The sequence below is a fragment of the Semicossyphus pulcher genome, unplaced genomic scaffold, assembly GCF_022749685.1.
Source record: "Semicossyphus pulcher isolate SPU_LCO1_2020_fin unplaced genomic scaffold, fSemPul1.0.p SCAF_16, whole genome shotgun sequence".
Lineage (NCBI taxonomy): Eukaryota > Metazoa > Chordata > Actinopteri > Labriformes > Labridae > Semicossyphus > Semicossyphus pulcher.
This window is the reverse complement of record NW_027211670.1, coordinates 17,467,777-17,485,454: the sequence shown is the minus strand read 5'-3', so window position 1 is coordinate 17,485,454 and position 17,678 is coordinate 17,467,777. Positions and strand designations below refer to the sequence as shown.

At 44.0% G+C, this 17,678-nt stretch overlaps 1 protein-coding gene across 1 annotated transcript in view; it reads left to right on the top strand.

The window, feature by feature from the left end:
- pald1a (phosphatase domain containing paladin 1a) overlaps positions 1-17,678 on the top strand; it is a 66,255-nt gene that overhangs the window by 3,417 nt on the left and 45,160 nt on the right. The window contains exons 2-17 of the mRNA XM_069665032.1: positions 5,042-5,239; positions 5,494-5,596; positions 7,621-7,800; positions 8,241-8,405; positions 9,544-9,704; positions 10,259-10,334; positions 11,112-11,266; positions 11,358-11,454; positions 12,365-12,469; positions 12,778-12,873; positions 12,967-13,101; positions 13,940-14,056; positions 14,485-14,664; positions 14,755-14,952; positions 15,721-15,861; positions 15,993-16,064. Coding sequence (XP_069521133.1) covers positions 5,055-5,239; positions 5,494-5,596; positions 7,621-7,800; positions 8,241-8,405; positions 9,544-9,704; positions 10,259-10,334; positions 11,112-11,266; positions 11,358-11,454; positions 12,365-12,469; positions 12,778-12,873; positions 12,967-13,101; positions 13,940-14,056; positions 14,485-14,664; positions 14,755-14,952; positions 15,721-15,861; positions 15,993-16,064 — 2,166 coding nt within the window. The 5' untranslated portion in view covers positions 5,042-5,054. The remainder of the gene's footprint in view (positions 1-5,041; positions 5,240-5,493; positions 5,597-7,620; positions 7,801-8,240; positions 8,406-9,543; positions 9,705-10,258; positions 10,335-11,111; positions 11,267-11,357; positions 11,455-12,364; positions 12,470-12,777; positions 12,874-12,966; positions 13,102-13,939; positions 14,057-14,484; positions 14,665-14,754; positions 14,953-15,720; positions 15,862-15,992; positions 16,065-17,678) is intronic.

The window sequence follows — 17,678 nt, the reverse complement described above, 5'->3', positions numbered from 1 at the left end:
AATCTAGGACGCCCGCCTCCGATGTCATGTCTCGCTCAAGATCGTCAGGTTTGAAATGTAGTAATTTTTTAGATGATCCACCGGTATATTCATGTCGTATTTGGGATTCTGCACCGCTCTGAGCCATTGCCTGCAGCGATCAATGTCCTTGACTGAAAACGGTAGTATTTCACTCCAGTATCTCTCACTGGGCCGTTCCTTTCAGAGGGTGGATCGCAATGCATGCTGGGTGTTGTAGGAATGTAGAATGGGGGAAACCACGAGCTGTTTGTACAACTTTCTCCACAGCTGTGGCGCCAATTTCAAGTATTATTGCTTCTATCGCTTACAGAGAACACCAGCTTTGACTGACGGTGGCTTTTTCCGGGGAGAACTTTTCTTTAACACAGTGGACAGACACTTGTACCTCGTGGTGTTACAGTAATGTAGGATACTCATAATCACAGTTAAAGTATAAAACAAAGAGGAGTTTGTTTACTCGCCCCAAAAGATAGAAGTCGGCGAAGGAAATGAATTCTTTGTTTGTTTTGTCCTTTTGCAGACAAATTAAATGTGGTCTTTCCAGGAGCATCACACGGCCCTCCTCTTCTGCGATGATTAAGGGAAACCCAACTTGAGAATAAGCGCCAACAACCACTAATATCTGCATGTCAGTAGTGGATGGAAACATACATTTTCTCTCCCTTATTAAACGGGAATTTGTTTACATTTGAGCTGAACTTTGATATTAACATGATCAGTATTAACAGAATGACAGTTTTTTTTCAGTCCAATCGGTGCCAGAAATATTGACAGGTTCCCAGAGACCAGCAGTCTGAGATCCCATTTATTAATCTGACAGGTTTATAAAAAGCAGAAGTCATTCTCAAATCTGTGGTGCTGTAACCAGTGAAAATTTAGTTCTTGTTCAATGACTCAGAAAAGTTTTCACTCCACTGATTTCCAGTGTATTTCTTTGTCCTGCCTGCTGTACAGTACAAGAGTCAACTGTGTCGTCTTTGTGCGCAGCCTGTCCCTGTGAAAGGGAGCTGAACTTTAGCCATCTGGCTGCCAGATGTACCACTACTTCCCCCGGTCCCCTCTGTAGAGACTCGAGTCTCTCGCATGAATCTGATCCCCTGCATCAGACAGGAGACAGGACGAAGGGCGAGGAGGACGACGCTGCCTTGCAGCTCCTTACAGAGTCCTGAAGTTTTAGCTCAGTGCCAAGCAGCCGGGCACTGTGTGCTCCCACGAGGGGTGTTTCCCACCGGCTGGGGGTGGGTAAGGAGAGTCTAAAAGAGGACGATTTCTTTTTTTTTTTGGATGTGATGCCAAGTTCTCACACTCCTTTGGACCATGGCGGACAACAAGCAGCAGAGAAAAGGATCCCGGAGTTCGGATCGCTCCTCATCTCAATCGTAAGATTTGAAGTTTGCTGGATTAATTCAGAGTGGAGGTTGTTTTTCTTTTGGTAGAGGCCGAATTCTGGCTGAAAAGGAGATGCTTTTGGTATGTGGCGAGGACACAAATAGATTCTGGCAGCTGGAGCGCAGTATTCTTGAAACCTAGCTTTCCTTTTATGGAACTTTTGTTGAGAGTCTTTCACTCTGTGGTTCTTCCATAGAAGCGTACACTTACCTCAAGGCAAGCTGTGAAAACATTCAGTCATTGCTTCTGTATTTTTTTTTACCCGTGCCAGTAGACAAAGTAACAAACACATCACTACGTTATTGTGCTTGTTAAAAGAGAGTCTCCTCTTCCGAATCAAAGGCTTTCGGAGTCCAAGGTTGACCTGCCCACTCAGATCCAGACGCAACAAAGAGGAGAGCAGCGGTGACTCACCCGGCACTTCTCTCTCTCCGCAGAGCCTCTCTGCACAATGAGAGTCCACTCTATTGAGAGATCACACAGAGCTCAGTCGACCCCGCCGTGCCCCCTCCGCTATGTCATACCGAGTACATTTTGATGTTGCATCTGTAAGCGTGACTTTGTGCAAGGTGAAAGACTTTGCTCCTCTGTTTGTTGTGGCTTCCTGAGCAGCTTCACGCTTTAATACAGTCGATGCTGAGGAGCTGTGTCGTTCCTCGCTGCTAGCTTGTCTGAGGGCTCGTTTGTTTATCCTCAGAGCTCCCTGCAAAGCTCACTGTTTACTCAGAGAGGAGGAGGCTAGCTGGGGACCTGTGGCCGGCTCGTGTGGAGGTCTGAGTTGAATGATTAAAATATAAATACTTTAATAAATGCCTCACACTCGACTCTAATCCCACGCCGACATGATTTAAGCCTAGTGATATGACATGAATGTAATTTGAGGGCAGACAGGAGGAGTTCATGAGCTCACCGGCCAAACATCTGCATTTTCAATGGCTCTTAAATCTGCTTCTGTAACATGACGTGATCTGTTACACAGCCTAAACTGGCTCTCTGTCAGATACAGACGCATCAAACATCTGCTCTGGTTTGTTTCATGTATTAAAGGGGAAAGATAGCTTAAGCAGTTGGATAGCATCGTTTACATTTAGCTGCTTGAATAAACACGTGTATGGACGATAAACCTCTGCTTTAATGTTCACCGTGAATTCAAGTATAAAACACAGTAACGTTCATGCTCTTTGCTTTCCTGCTGAAACCTAAATGAGAAGATAGACACCACTTTCATGTCAGTGTGGTACATATAAAGCTACAGCTAGCACTCTGTTAGCTTAGCCTAGCTATTGGCTCTACCAGTTCTTGTTTTGAATTGGTACAAGTACTTTGTCTGGTTTCTTTCCACTGCGGGTATTACCTGTAAAGTTAAAGTCGAGCTGAAACAGCATTTCGAGAGTATCTAGCTTCCGTATCGTGACGTATTTCCGAGTGAAAGAGGACGTGCAGGCGGGACATATCATTAGAGGGATTTGATTTGATCGTTGAGGACTGGGCGTAGACAGACGTTCTCCACAGCGCAGTAGCTAGCTAACTGACCGAACGTTCTTGGTGCTCTGCGGCTAAATGTTGCAGATTGATTGGGTGAAATTGTTCGGTGATAACTTACGTAAGCATGGTGAAATTATGTTTGACCGAAAGAAAAAATGATCGGATTTTGATATAAGAATACGAATAAATGGATTTTCTGTATTTTTTTTTGGCCTATATTGTTAAATATGCACAATATTACCGGGGATGTGATCAAAAAGGATTAAAATGACATTTTTCAGTTCACCTTGACTTTAACGACTGATCATAGCATAGGCAATCAGAGCCGAGGCGATAATTACCCGGGTCTTCTGCAGAGTCTTTGACCCGGGTCTGAATGGTGATTGTAGCCGGGTGTTAGCGTGTTTTTTGTCTAGTGGGAAAGCGGCTTAAGTTTACTTCTAAGCTGAGTGTCATCATGATGCCACATGAAACTGCAGTGTCACTCATGTTTGTTTCTTCAACGCGACCCAAACACAGGCAGGAACTTTTTTAACCGTACCCATACATAATGCTTGTTTACTTGCTTTTTAAAATGTGTATATACCGTATAGTCAATGTGTATTTTAAATCTTACATTCTTCGCAAAGTCTCCGACTCTAGCCCCCTTTCATACGTGCACTGCACTCCTGAAAGATTCCCGATGTTTTCCAGGTGGGCTGCTTGTGTGAACGCAAGTGGACAAATTTTTCACCCCGACTTTATGTGCACTTTATCCTGTCAGCCTCGGAGAGAAAAGTGGGCAAGAAGTCGGGGTGATGACGTTCCTATCATGTGACCAATGCAAAACGAGCAGAGCGGCACACAACAGGATGATTAGAAACATCCGAGGCTGAAGAAGACAGCAATAGCACAGACGTCTGCAAATGGGAGAAATGAAGAGATTAGCGAGCTTCTGGCTTTGAGGGCTGACGCCAAAATTGTTCGCCTGTTGCAGGGACCGCAGTGTAGTGTTTAGATCACAGAAACATGACCTCATGAGACTGTCTTTCCTCCCCATCCCACAGGGAAAATGTCCCGCTGTGAGGGACATGTGTGAAAGGGCAACTCTGGAAAATGTCGGTGGCGGACTGTCTTGAAATTTTCTGGAAATTGTCAGGAGTGTAAAAAATGTTTACTCAACCAAACAGCATAGTGGTGGTAAGCAGAGTTGTGCAGAGTGTCCTGGGAGTGATAATTCCCTCTGATCAATCGGTTGTTTGTAGTGGTTTGATGTCACTAGGGCTGTAATGACTATTTCTCTAGTGACTATTTTGCCGATTTAGACGATTAATCTAAAACATTTTCTCAAACATTCTCACATTCAATGGAATTTCTAAGGCAGCAGCCGACGTTATGGATTTATGAGTGTATCAAACAGCTTCTGCGTTTTCTGACGGTCCCTCATCAAGAGCAGCGCCTGTGTGTTTCCTCCTCAGGTGCTCGTACAAACCACCTTTTTTGTTTTGCGATCATTTAAAGCACTCCCGTTCTTTCGAAGCCTTTGGAAACTTTCACTCTGATGCTGCCGCCGGCATTTTGTAAAACCTCGCCGCGTTGACTGGAACTGCTCCACCGACCAGTGACTGGAGCCTAAAACGACAGACATCATGACGCGGATGAAAAACAATGAAAAACCTTGCGTTGCTTTAAAATATTGATGTTGACGCATCAGCGATTAGGGCGACTACTCGTGGCAGCCATGTCACCTTTCACTAGTGGCTCAGATTACTTGGAATCTTGACCAATCAGACCAATAGCAGAACCAGGTTCCAGGTACTATCCACAACAACGAGGCGAGCAGTACCATGCAGTGGAAAAGGCAAACTCATAGTGCTGGAGGAAAGAAGCACTAGTTCTCTAGGGACCAAGAATGTTTGTACTAAATTTAGTGAAATAGCTGCTGAAATATTTAGCTGGTATTTAAAATGCTATTATCTCTGTGTGCTACTTAAAAAATGTCTTCCTGTGTTATTTATATAAAATCAGTGACTGTGTGAAGCAGCCACGTAACAGCTTTTCACACTTCAGATGCGTCTGTAAGTGTTGTCCTCCCCCCGTATACACTGTATGTGTGCCTATGTGTGTTTGCTTCCTGTTTCTGAGTCCGCTGCGATGTCATTCACAGCTGCTTGTGGAGCATGGGTACAACTGCCAGTGCCGCGCCACAGCCTGTTTCCGTAGCGTCGCCGCTTGAGAGTGTCCACGGCAACGGGATGGCCGACAGCAGGCAGTCTCTTAGCATGAGCCCCTTTCAGACGGTCAACATCCACAACAACAAGGCCAAGTCCATTATCACCAACAAAGTCGCACCTGTCGTCATCACGTAAGTCCCTCCCCGAATCCGCGTTCTCACAATTGGGTGTTAATCCTCTTTGATCACTGTGGAGACCCCCCCCCCCCCCCCCTCCCCCCTTCACACGCACACACACACACACACACACACACACACACACACTCGCCCCCTCCCCTCTGGCTGTGGTGTTTACCCCTGTTATCATCTCATTTGTCAATCCCAGCCTGGCAAATAGCAGCTGATAATTGAATTGACCCCTCCAGACCTTCTGCTTTGTTTCACAGGTACAACTGCAGACAGGAGTTCCAGATTCACGATGACATCCTCAAGACAAACTACAAAGTGGGTCGGATATCGGACAGCATGCCGGAGCACTACCTGGTGCAGGTGAGTCCAGCGTGAAGCACGAGCCTCCTCCTCCCGTCGCTGACAGACGTGGATTCGTCTCACCTGTCTCTCAGCCTCGCCTCTTTTCACAGTCACGTGTCCGAACTGCAGAGCGGCACAGGAACATTGTCATGCGCTGTTTTATGATGTGGGGCGGCCGTTGAAGCAGGAATGTTGTCACCCTGCTATCAGAGCTTTGATCTGCTCCGTCACCTCCGCTCTGTCTGTTTTATCGGCGTGAACACACAGCCTCTGTTTACATCAGAATCACAATCAAATGAGGTTTATTGCAGAGCGGGTTTACACATTTGACTTGCGTCTTGGTGCATGGCAATAGACATGGTTAGGAAATAAAAAGCAGAGCTGCAAAAGTAACTTAAATATAAGAGATGACCTGACCTAATATGTTTAAAATGTCATAACAGACCTGCACAGTTTGTGCAATGAAGTACAGAGAAAATGTGTCCTGCACCAGAGATAATAATCCAGAGGATGTTGTTTAGTATGACATGAGGTTACTTGTGTAGATAGGACAGCAGTTTCACCCACAGTAAGATCATTTCCCATGAAAGTGAAACATTTAAGATGATTCTTTTTTTGGCTTTGCTCTCATTAGACAGCAAAGCTGTAGAGAGACGGTAAACGTGGGGAGTAGAGAGAGTGGGGGATGACATGCACCAAATGATCGTCAAACCTGCTGCGATCAGCGCGTTGAGGGCGGTAGCCTCTGTACACGGAGCGCCTGCTCCACCAACCGAGCCAAACCAGCGCCCCGAAAGTGGAAACATTTAAATACAAATGTTCTACTTTCTCTTTAGGCCTTCTGAACTAAGCAGGTGTTCTTTTTAAATCTCAAACTAAAAGCTAGTAGAGTTATAGAATCTGAAAACAACGGCATGTTGATGTGTTAAAGACCCCCTCCAGTGAAAATCAACCTTTAACCTTGTAAACATCTCCATGTGGTGTCAGCAGTCATCTCCATGGCTGGGCCTGTCTGCTTTTAAACTGCAGTGTACCAAGGACAGGCTGAACAACACGTTTTCAGATTGGCAGGTTTGTGACGTCACAAACCTAAGGAGCCAATCCCGTTAATGGACGGGCTGACGCTACGCATATCATTATGTGTAACCTATGGCAACCACTTCAGCGATGTGCGAGCCAGCTGTAACCGTCATCGTAACTTCTGCAAACTCACTACTGACTGCTAACATTAACGTTACCACTGCTAATTACAACATTTCAAGCTGGCTAAGTTTCAACAAGTTGCCACTAAACGACGGCAGAGACGTGTTTTGTTCGGCGGTTGGAAATGTGCACAGTGGGCGGAGCCTATGCAGATTCAGGAATATTTAAAGAGGGAGAAGGAGGAGACGCCTTGGGAGGATTTTTACAAGCTAACAAAAAACGCAACAGATACAATTTATTATTTCAAACAGAGCATTTTATGTCTTAGAACATGACTGGAGCTGAGCCTTTAACACAAAGAGGTCGTTAAGAGCAATGAAACATGTCTGCTCAAACTAAAATTAAACTGTACAAACACTTAATGCTCATGTTGTCGGTAATAATCAAAGTAAATCTACTTTATATTAGCAACACTTTCTTTCATGGTGGACACCTGATAAATATTTAAGCAGAGCTTTTTTCCCCCTAAGCATCATCCTTAAAATATTTCATAGTTGTTAGACGGAAACTCATCAGTGTTTGAGAAACGGGGTCAACAGAGCAGAGATTGAACCTGTTGAGACAACAGAGTAACCAGACTGTGACTGCTTTGGTGTTAGCTAACAGAACGTGCAGGAAGACATTTTCTGTGTACTTTGGTTTCACTGTGGGTGAGCAACTTGAAACATAAAAAGGTGAAGATTCCAGTGGGGGTGCAAGTTCTTGTAACATGTAAATGGCCTTTTTAATTTCCCCAACAACCACCAGGCGTTGACATACATGTATGTGCTCTGCAGAATTCACAAATGCTCGACTGTAAGCTTGAGAAATGTCCTAGTGAAAGTTTTATTGCTCTCCAGGGGGAGTACTTCATGGTCCAGGATGTGTACAGCAAGGCCGATGTCCTAAATACCACCGGCAGCTATGGAGCGCCCAACTTCCGCCAAGTCAAGGGATCGTACCCGCTGTACGGGATGGGTCAGCCCAGCCTGAACGGCTTCAAGCAGGTTCTGCAGAGGCTCCAGGCGCAAGGACACGAGGTTATCACTTCAGATTTCTACTCACACCGACACACGAGCTAGCTCCTACGCTAACTTGTGGATCTTCCTTCTCCTGTGTCTGCGTCCGTGCAGCTGAGCCTGGCCTCCTTCTGTCCTTGTTGTCAGTAAATATTTGAGGAGTCAAGTGCTGAGTGGAGGCTGTGGCTGAATTGTAGAACCGAGCAAACAGAAAGTTGTGGTCGTGTGTACCAGTGGAAAACGAATCTCTTTGCTTACAGCAGCAAGAAAACGAACCCTAATTAAAATGAAATTGACTAAATTATACTTTAAGCCTCTCTTAAATCTTAAACTCATGCTGCGTGTCATTGAACAACAGTTTGTTTCCAGTTGCTCCTGTACAAAGTGTATTTAGTAAAATGAAACCATAATTTTCCTCTGAAAGCTTTTATTTAAAGCTTCTGTTCTTTTTGTGCAAACAGGAGGTCATATTCTTCTGTGTGCGAGAGGAGCCCGTGGTTTTCCTGCACAAGGATGACGACTTTGTGCCGTACACCCCGAGGAGGAAGGAAAACCTGCATGAGAACCTCCACGGCCTGGAAAAGGAGGAGCTGGTGGAGGGCTTGGAGCTCACTGTCAGGAAGGAGGTGACGAATCACTCAGCGTCTGCATCACTGTTAATTTTGGCAGCTACTTTAGATGTAGTCTTAATCTTAGTGATTTTTTCCCTTTATAGTCTTAGTCAATAAAAAGTCATCACATTTTAGAAAATATCTATCCAGTCTCCGGGTTTGCTTCAGGTAAAATTCAGTCTTTGAATTTCAGCAGATCATCCGTACAGTAGAAGAACGATGAAGACCCGGCATCTAAATATATCGCTTCTCTTTTTAAGAGTCTGACTGACGCAGACAGACGATGAGCGCTCCTCTTTGTGCAGAAGAAGCATCAAATCCATTTTTCTGTGAGAGCGCGCACAGAGCCTGAAGCAGAAAGCCTGATACCCCTTTCCCACCACAATTAGCGCGTTGACGCAGGTGTTTCAGACCCGCTAATAAATGCCGATCGTCTCTTTTCCCATTGCCAGTGAAGTATACTCCTGTCGGCCTTTTTTCTTTTGCGCCACCGTCTGATGTCACAAACAAAAACCCTAAACAGGATTAGTAAATAATAGTTTGCACAAAGAACTTTTACATTAATGAAAGATCAACACTGCATTCAACCTTTTTATGATGTCACATCTGGACACTGTCCCTGCACACGTCAAATATGAAGCTGCAATTAGTCTTTTACAAATTTGGGACGATGTTCGAGCGCTGCTCGGACAGAGATGGGTGGAATTTGTAGCTGTGCGCGTCATAGCATAACTCCGGAAAGGGGGCGGAGATTAGCGCGTCGACACAGGTTTTATGTTCCCATAATTGGCGATCAATTGTAACCTTTCCCATAAAGCAAAAAAGCTGAGTGTTAGCGGGTTTTTGACCAGTGGGAAAGTGGCTTGAATTAACAGAGAAAGTTCACACCCACCTTCGTGATACCCGTTGCTTGTATTTTGACAGATTAGACGCACAGTGGGGGGAAATATGTCCGACAGCCCACCGCTAACATTTTAGTGCCATTACATCTCGTTATCTATTTTTTAGCTCGTCACTGTCTCGTCTTCGCCACAGAAAAAACATTTTTACCAAACATTTTTCGGCATAATTTTCATTAACGTTTAACACTGATCTGCATGTGACAATAAAGTTTACAGCAGAATCAAAACACTCCTCCTTCTTTCCTCTGCAGCTCTACGACTTTGCAAAGCTCAACGAAAACGTCTTCTACGTCTACAACGACATCGAGTTCTTCAAAGACGAGCCGCAGAAGATCTCCATCACGTGCGAGGAGGACATCAGTGTGACGGAGGAGGTCTATAAGAGGCCCATGTTCACCATGCCGGCCTACAGGTTGTTTACATTGTTCCTTTATTAGCTTACGCGTCAGTTTACATGAGGCGGCCTGCTGTGGAATAAGCAGGGCAGGTTATAAATAACGGCGCTCGCTTGTGAAAAGGCTGGTATCTTATTTTTGGAAGGAAAGGGAGGGTGCGAATTAAAAACTTGAGGTTGCAGCATCCTGTTTGCAATCAGATAAGCAGTGTCAGTTATTACTGAGATGCTCATCACATCTCCAGGTGAGGAAAAAAAAGGCCCTTCTCATGAGGAGAGAGCTGGAGCTTCATCTTTACCTTCTTGCAGTTTGTTGCAGAAAAAAGGGAGAAGCATTTATTACAGATGAAAAAAGCAGGTGATGTTTTTTAAAAGTTAACGCCATGATTTTTATCTCTTTCATCATCCGTTCCACATCATAAGATTCATATACGCAGCATGAGATAGCTCGGCTGTGTATTCTAGGTCAAATGTGTGTGTGTGTGTGCGCCGTGTGTCGTGACCTACATAAAGGCAATATTGACACAACACAAGCGCAGCATCAACCCTCTAACAATCCTGTTGTGCTGCAGGTACTACAGATTACCACTGCCGACGGAGGGAGCACCGCTGGAGGAAGACTTCGACGCGTTCGTTAACATACTCAGGGTAAGATCGTAATAAAGCACCAGTCCTGGCAGTCCACCTGTTTCTTTGCTTGCACTCTTCTTGATCGGATCGTGTTCAGATGTGCGATTAAAGGTGGCTGGAACATTAGGAGAGCATCTGGATGTTGTCACCGAGGTAGCCAAAAGGTCACAGCAGCCTTTTGAATCAGTCCAATCAGTCACTAATACGGATGATAGTTGTGAAATAAAGACAGGAACCTGCTCTCTGTACTCACTTAATATCCGCTCTTTGGTCATCCGCTCTGTCTGCTTTCCGTCCTGCCCTTCACTGACACTGACAGGATGTCGTTCTCCTCTCGTTTGCCCTTTTTTGGACTGTCTTGCTGCAGCTAGTTCAGCTCCCTGTGGTTGGAAAGTGCTTTTTTTATATATATAAAGTGTGAGTCATGCCTTTTAACACTCTATTATTGTTTTATATATTTGTATTGTATTATATTTGTCCTTCGAGACGGTTTCTGTTGACAGATTCCAGGTGGGAACCTCATATTCTTACAACTTTAGGATGTTCCCTCACTTCCTGTTTCTGTGGGTTACACATTTCTGTGGTTTCCTCTTCTCAGCTTTATGTATTTCCAAGATGACATGATGAACCAGGAAGAGCTGTTTTGGTGATTTGCGGCTAGAAAGACTTTAAAATTTGGCCTTTTAACCAAATTTACGTCAGACTAACCACCAAAACAAGCGAACATTTCCCTATTTGGCGCCTTAATGTTACAAAAACTTGAACTCTTTCTTTTTATATCTGCTTTTGCTCCAGGAGAGCACCAGCCTGTCTCTGGGTCAGGATGCGTCCAGGCGGCTGCCTGCTCTCCTCTTCAGCTGCCAGGTGGGCGTCGGCCGCACCAACCTTGCCATGATCCTCGGCACGCTGGTCATGAACCGCCTGAGAGGAGATTCACAACCGCAGCTTCAGTAAGACCTCAAATACTTCATGCGTTTGATAATAGTTTTGAATGAGCCTTTTCATAAGATGAGAGATGACTTTGTTTGCCTTGTTTTGCAGAGTTGAGGAGGCACCAGCTTCAGAGGCTAAACCACTGTTCCAGGTCATCCAGGCTCTGATCAACAAGCTGCCGAACGGGCCGCAGGTCATGGAGGAGGTACAGCACATAACTTACACTGTCATAACTAGTAATATTGACTTAAATCGCCCTCGACTTGAACATGTTATCTATTTACTGTGACCTTTACTGCACAGAATCATGTTTGTGGAGAGTCTGTAAAATCAGTGTGTCGATGCAAGATGATATCTGACACTTCTTTGGTTGGCAATTGTGGTTTTATATGCAACAACTGCAGCAGCAGGGTGGTGTAGAGATTTGAAGCCTCCAATGTAGAGATTCACTGAGAGTTGATTTCTGTAAAATGAGGTGTCTTGCGTTCAGCAGTAAAACTTTTGCAATGTTATATTCAAAAATTCTCGTCGAACATTTTGGTGATAAAAATCGTGGCGATAAACGGTAATTGCAGGAGCACACTTCCCAGATATCCAGACAGTATCGCATGTGTGACGTCCACGGTTGGCTCCGGTTGTATCTCTTTTCAGACTGTTTGCCTTCATCTGAGCGTCGAGTTAGTTTCTTTTTCTTTGGATTTTCACTTATTTTTGAAGTTGTATCTGTAGTCATCGATCATTTCTTTGTTTGTTCAGCCATAGTAGATTACTGTTTACTCGCAACACTTGCAGAGAGCGGAAAAGCAGCCGCTTAGCTCCGCCTACCCTCTGTGGCAGACCAACCACTGCTGGCTGATGGAAAACGTGTCACTAACTGGGCGCCGCTTGTGATTTAGTCCACGACAGTCGCACCAGACACCCAGTCTGTAATACTGCAAATGCAAAGGCTTTCATTAGTGGGCCATAGGCTCAATCAGCATTAAAAATAAATTGACATTTATTTACATGAAAATCTTCGAGATTATTACTTTAATGTCTTAAAAGTTCAGTTTAGTTCAGAAATAAACCTTCAAAACTGATCCTGAAGTTGATCGCGTCTTGTTTTTGTCTGACAGGTTGACCAGGCGATCGCCTTGTGCTCAGAGATGCACAACATAAAAGAAGCAATATACGAGAACAAGAGTAAGCTGGAAGGCATCGGAGAAGATTATAAGATTCAGGTACGTGATGATCCTTTTTTTAGCAACCTGCTTTTAAAAGTCAACAGCCTGTGACGCAGGTAAGATTTCCAGCAGCATCTGCTGTTCACTTCAAGCTCTGCTAAATTAATCAAGAGTGAGACTGAAATCAAAGGATGATGATGCTTCACAAGAATGTGGGCCCTTGAACTGATGGAGGAGTTAGATAGAGATAACATTAGGGAGCTTTTTGTGTGATTGTCCTCCATCTGTGTGGAGTCAGTGGACTCTTAAATGCAGCTTAAATTACTGAAGGAGATGCTAACGTGATGCTTTTTCCTGTCTCGTAGGGAAGCAGTACCAAAGACTACTTTCTCAACAGAACCATGCAGAGCTTGGAGCGCTACTTCTACTTGATTGTATTTAATGCGTACCTTCACGAACAGGTAAAGTGTGTTCCTTTATAGTTATGAGTAAAAAAAGTTACAAACCGTTTAAATAATACTTGAGGTTTAACTATCTGTTGCCTTTTTGTGCAGTATCCTCTTGCCTTTGTGTCCAACTTCAGCCAGTGGATGTGCTGCCATGCGGGGCTGTACCGGTTACTGGCCTGCATGGACGTATCGGAGCTGTCGGCCCCGGCGGAGCTGGTCACCAGAGGAGCTCGCATCCTGGTGAGGACATCAGGCAGATTGTTGTTGATTATATCTGTGTCTGTAATGTGAAACTAAAAGCGTTTAGGACACAGCTTGACACACAATCCTTTCTTGACATCTCAAATCCCTCGTCATCTTCTTAAGCGGGGTACACACGACAAGATAATCGGGCCCCCCTTCCGACAATCGTAAGCAATGTCCCGATTTTTTGATGCTTCTAAAGATGATCTCTCCAGATGTTCCTGTGGTGTGAGGGATGCTAAGAGTGATTTTACTTCCCCCAATCTGCTCGGAAGGCCGTCGTGGCCGCACCGATTTCAAATCATAAATATTAATGTTCAAAATTTATTGAGTGGGGGGAACCACGATGACAGCCGAGCACACGGTCTGTGGATTGTCACGTGGAACGAAAGAATAGCCAATGGGGAAGCAAGATGACAGAAGACGGAAGCACAACAACCGCAGCCATGGCGACAAAAGCAAACGGGGAGGATAAAGTAACATGTACAGCCTGTGTTCACGCCGTCTCCATCCACAATTTGTTCCTGAATATTCAGTAGGAAGTCTAAAAACTATCATCGCCAATTCTTCCTGCATGTCGACACTGTTGTTTACTCTCAATCTCGTTTGACCGCGCAAGATTTAGTGAGATTTAGTGAGATTTCCAGTTGTGAGAGTTGGACTCTGTTGGGGTAAGCGTTTCTCTCCACACACTATAGGAGCAAAACTGTTCAATCTATGATTATATATCGTCATGTGTGCGGTCTCTCACATTTGTTTGGGCCAGGCGTTACACAATCATGTAATCCGCACATTATATTTTATGAATAATGTATGACGGCATGTTTCTGCACAGGTTGCCGATGAGTGTTTGGCTCCTGACGTCCTCAGCACAGTGAAGGAGATGAAGGCGGCTAACTTCAGACGAGTGCCCAAGATGCCTGTGTACGGAGTGGCTCAGCCGACAGCGGAGGTGCAGCAGATTCATCTTCAAATTAACATACATGCTGACAATACTACTGACATAAATCCTAAACAGAGGGGGATGTTTATTTAACAGACTAATACTTCTTCGATAGAGGATTATTTGTCATACTTGTGTCTGCAAATAGTCATTTTTTGGGCTTATTAGAGATTGTAGTTAACTTAAATGTCAAGCACATACAGAAGGAGCTAAAGCCTCGTAAGGGAGTGACTTTACACGTCCCTCTTATCACAGATAATATTGATTTTGCAATCATCTCTAAAGACATCCTTGTAGTCTTGAATATTCATGTAAGTACAAACAGACTCGAGAGGAATGACTCATCATGTGTACTTGACGCTCGCACGCCCACCTCAGGATGCTCAAGCAGGACTTCCAGCTCCTTGCCGTCTCATCTTAAACTTGCTTGTGTGCAGGCTACTGCGGCAGTTTTAGCCCACCTGACGGATGAGAAGAGGAAGCACAGCCACATGTTGTGGGTCAACCTGCAGGAGGAGCTGGTGCTGGAGGGGAACGGTCAGGTTTTTACACCGAGGGAGCCGTCGTGTCAGGACCAGCCCATTTCTGTGCCATCGTCCGACCCACAGCTAATCGAGGTAGAGTGAAAATGATGCTCTTGAGTCACTAGTTTTACAGCTACATTCAGCTGAAGTGAAAGATCTCTTGCGTCTCCTCCTGGCCTGTAGAAACTTGAGATGTCCTTGAAGGAGGAGGTCCTGCGAGCTCAGAAGTGGCTTGAGGTGACGCTGGAGCAGGAGAAACAGATGAAGATGTTCAAAAGCTGCACGACGGTTCAGGAGGTCTTCAACCAGCACAAAAGCTCCCACCAAGGCCTCGTGTACAAACGCATCCCTCTGCTGGACTGCAGCGCGCCCAGGGAGGAGGTAATGATGCTCAGGGATACCAAAAAAAAACTCTCACACACGTACTTGTTCTTCTAATCTTGTGGGGACCCTAGATGACATATAGCATTCCTCAACCCCTTAACGTAATCCTAACCTAACCCTATTTCTAACCTGAGCCTTAAAACCCAGCCCAACACTCAAACATCTCTTTAACGTCTGTTGATCAGCTGACCAGCCACAATGTCCCCACTTTCCAAAATGTCCTCCTGCAGAGAATGTAAAACTCATCATTGGTCCCCAACAAAGATAGCTGTACAAGTACGCATGCAAAGACAAGAGGTGCAGAAATATCTTCCAGGTGCCTTTGGTAGCCGCTTGTAATAAAGGGAGGTGATAATGAAAAGGCCTCTTGCTCTCTCTAGTGGTGAAGTGTTAGTGCTGCACTGAGATTATTACCATTCAGTTGCAAGAAAATCTCATTATTTTACACTTTTTAAAAAGATTTATATGACAAACTTGTTTTAAATATGAAGTAAAAATGTAAAATAAGAGTAAATGATCAGTTTGAATTAACATTTTTAATATATAATATACAATAAATATGACGTTAATCTTAAAAAATTATGTAAATCTAGATTTAGGAAAAAAAGAGTCAAGAATTTGATTAAATATGAGGGTAAATGTTGTTATACCTTTAAATGGTTTCCTTATGACACACTTAAACATAGGTAAAAAGAAGAAAGAGATATTGTGGTGGCGTTTGTGTGTGTGTGTTTGTACATGAACTGTGTGTGTTTGTGTCTTCAGGACTTTGATAAGCTGTTGGAGGCCATGAAGAGCTCCTTGGCCGAGGACTCTCACTCCGCCTTCGTTTTTAACTGCCCTAACGGCAAAGGCAGGACCACGAACGGCATGGTCGTCGCTGTCCTGACTCTTTGGCACTTCAATGTAAGTCGTCTCCTTGACGACGTTCATTACGTATTTTAATACCATTAATCTGAAACTGCTGACATGTGGCGACGCATATGTTTTCATCATCCTAAATAACAAAACATTTGTGTTTTTTTTCCTGCCTGCAGGGTTTCCCCGAGTTTGCTGATGATGAGATCGTGAGTGTTCCTGACGCCAAGTACACAAAAGGAGAGTTTGAGGTATGTACACTTTAAAGAAAGATCCATTCCCCACATGATAACTGTTCACTCTGCACTGTTTTCAAACTAGTTTACAGAATAATGAACATACTTTAAAGTAGAAACAGAATGAAGTGCAAGCGATTGATCTTACAAAACTATATTCAGGGTACTTTGGTTCAGATTATTGACGAGGGTTTAGAGCTTCAATAACTCTTAATTAAATTAAATTGATTTAAATCAAAAGAACATTTCCCAGGAACTATTTGGTATTCTTACCTTTTCTTTTTTGATTTTTCAAAGCACAATTATCAAATATTTGCAACTTCCTTTATCTTGAATGTAAGGATTTGATACTTTTCTCTGTACACATGATGGTCAACTAAAGTTCTTTGGGCTTTGGACTGATACATCACCACCTGTGATTGTGGGAAGTCGTGCACATTTTATATTAGAAAACAAAAATAATTGTTGACTAGTTGATGATGGAAATAATTGTTAGTTTCAGTCCTACAAGTGTTACTCGTGGGAGTTCCACTTCAGTTGTATCTGTTGTTTCAGTTTCAGGCTCAGTTTCCATCACAGCCGTAGCAGCACTTTCATTGTATTGTGAACTCATCTTTTGTTGCTCCCCTTTAGCAGATGTTTTAAAAAACAAACAAAGCTGGGTGGAAAATAAAGTAGAGTATAATCTTCTCATGGTTAGCCTTCAGTTTTCTTGTAAGTCAGTGCTGAAAAAATCTTATTTCTGTCAAACTAGAGAAAAAAGGGGAACTTGTGGGCTGAGAGCTAGATGCTAACGAGCTAACGGTGGCCTTAATATTCCTTTTAGAATTGGTTTAAAGTAATAATGTTGAAGATTTTCATTTAAATAAATATCTGTTAAGTCACTATCTATCTCCGAATGAGGTAACACAATGGTGACTGAGCCTATGGCCCACTCATGAAAGCCTTTGCATTTGCAGTATTACAGACTGGGTGTCTGTGGCGACTTTCGCTGAAAAAATCACAAGTGGCGCCCAGTTAGTTTTTCCATCAGCCAGCAGTAGTTGGTCTGCCAGAGAGGGTAGGCGGAGCTACGCGGCTGCTTTTCCGGTCTCTGCGAGTGTTGCGAGTAAACAGTAATCTACTATGGCTGAACAAACAAAGAAAAGATGGATGACTACAGATACAACTTCAAAAATAAGTGAAAATCCAAAGAAAAAGAAAGAAATTTGACGCTCAGATGAAGCAAACAGTCTAAAAAGGAAAGCGACCGTCAGCGAGGAAAATCAAGAGTTACAACCGGAGCCAACCGTGGACGTCACACATGCAACACTGTCTGGATATCTGGGAAATGTGCTCCCGCAATTACTGTTTATCGCGATAGGTGCCGCCAAAGAGAACGAAACTGAGATCTTCGAGATTAGCACTTTGAAGAGGGTTGGTTTAATCCTTTCTGTAAACCGATACAACAAAACAAAAAAATTTGCATGTAAACGGTTATAAACGGCTTCCTCCCTGCTGTGTTCTTCCTACGCATGCCCTCCATCTATATAAGTAGAAACTGTTGCCTACAGCACGCGAGCAGGGAGCTGATCAAACATGTACCAAAGAGATAGTGCTGAGTGGGTTGCTGCTTGATCGGCAGCCCTT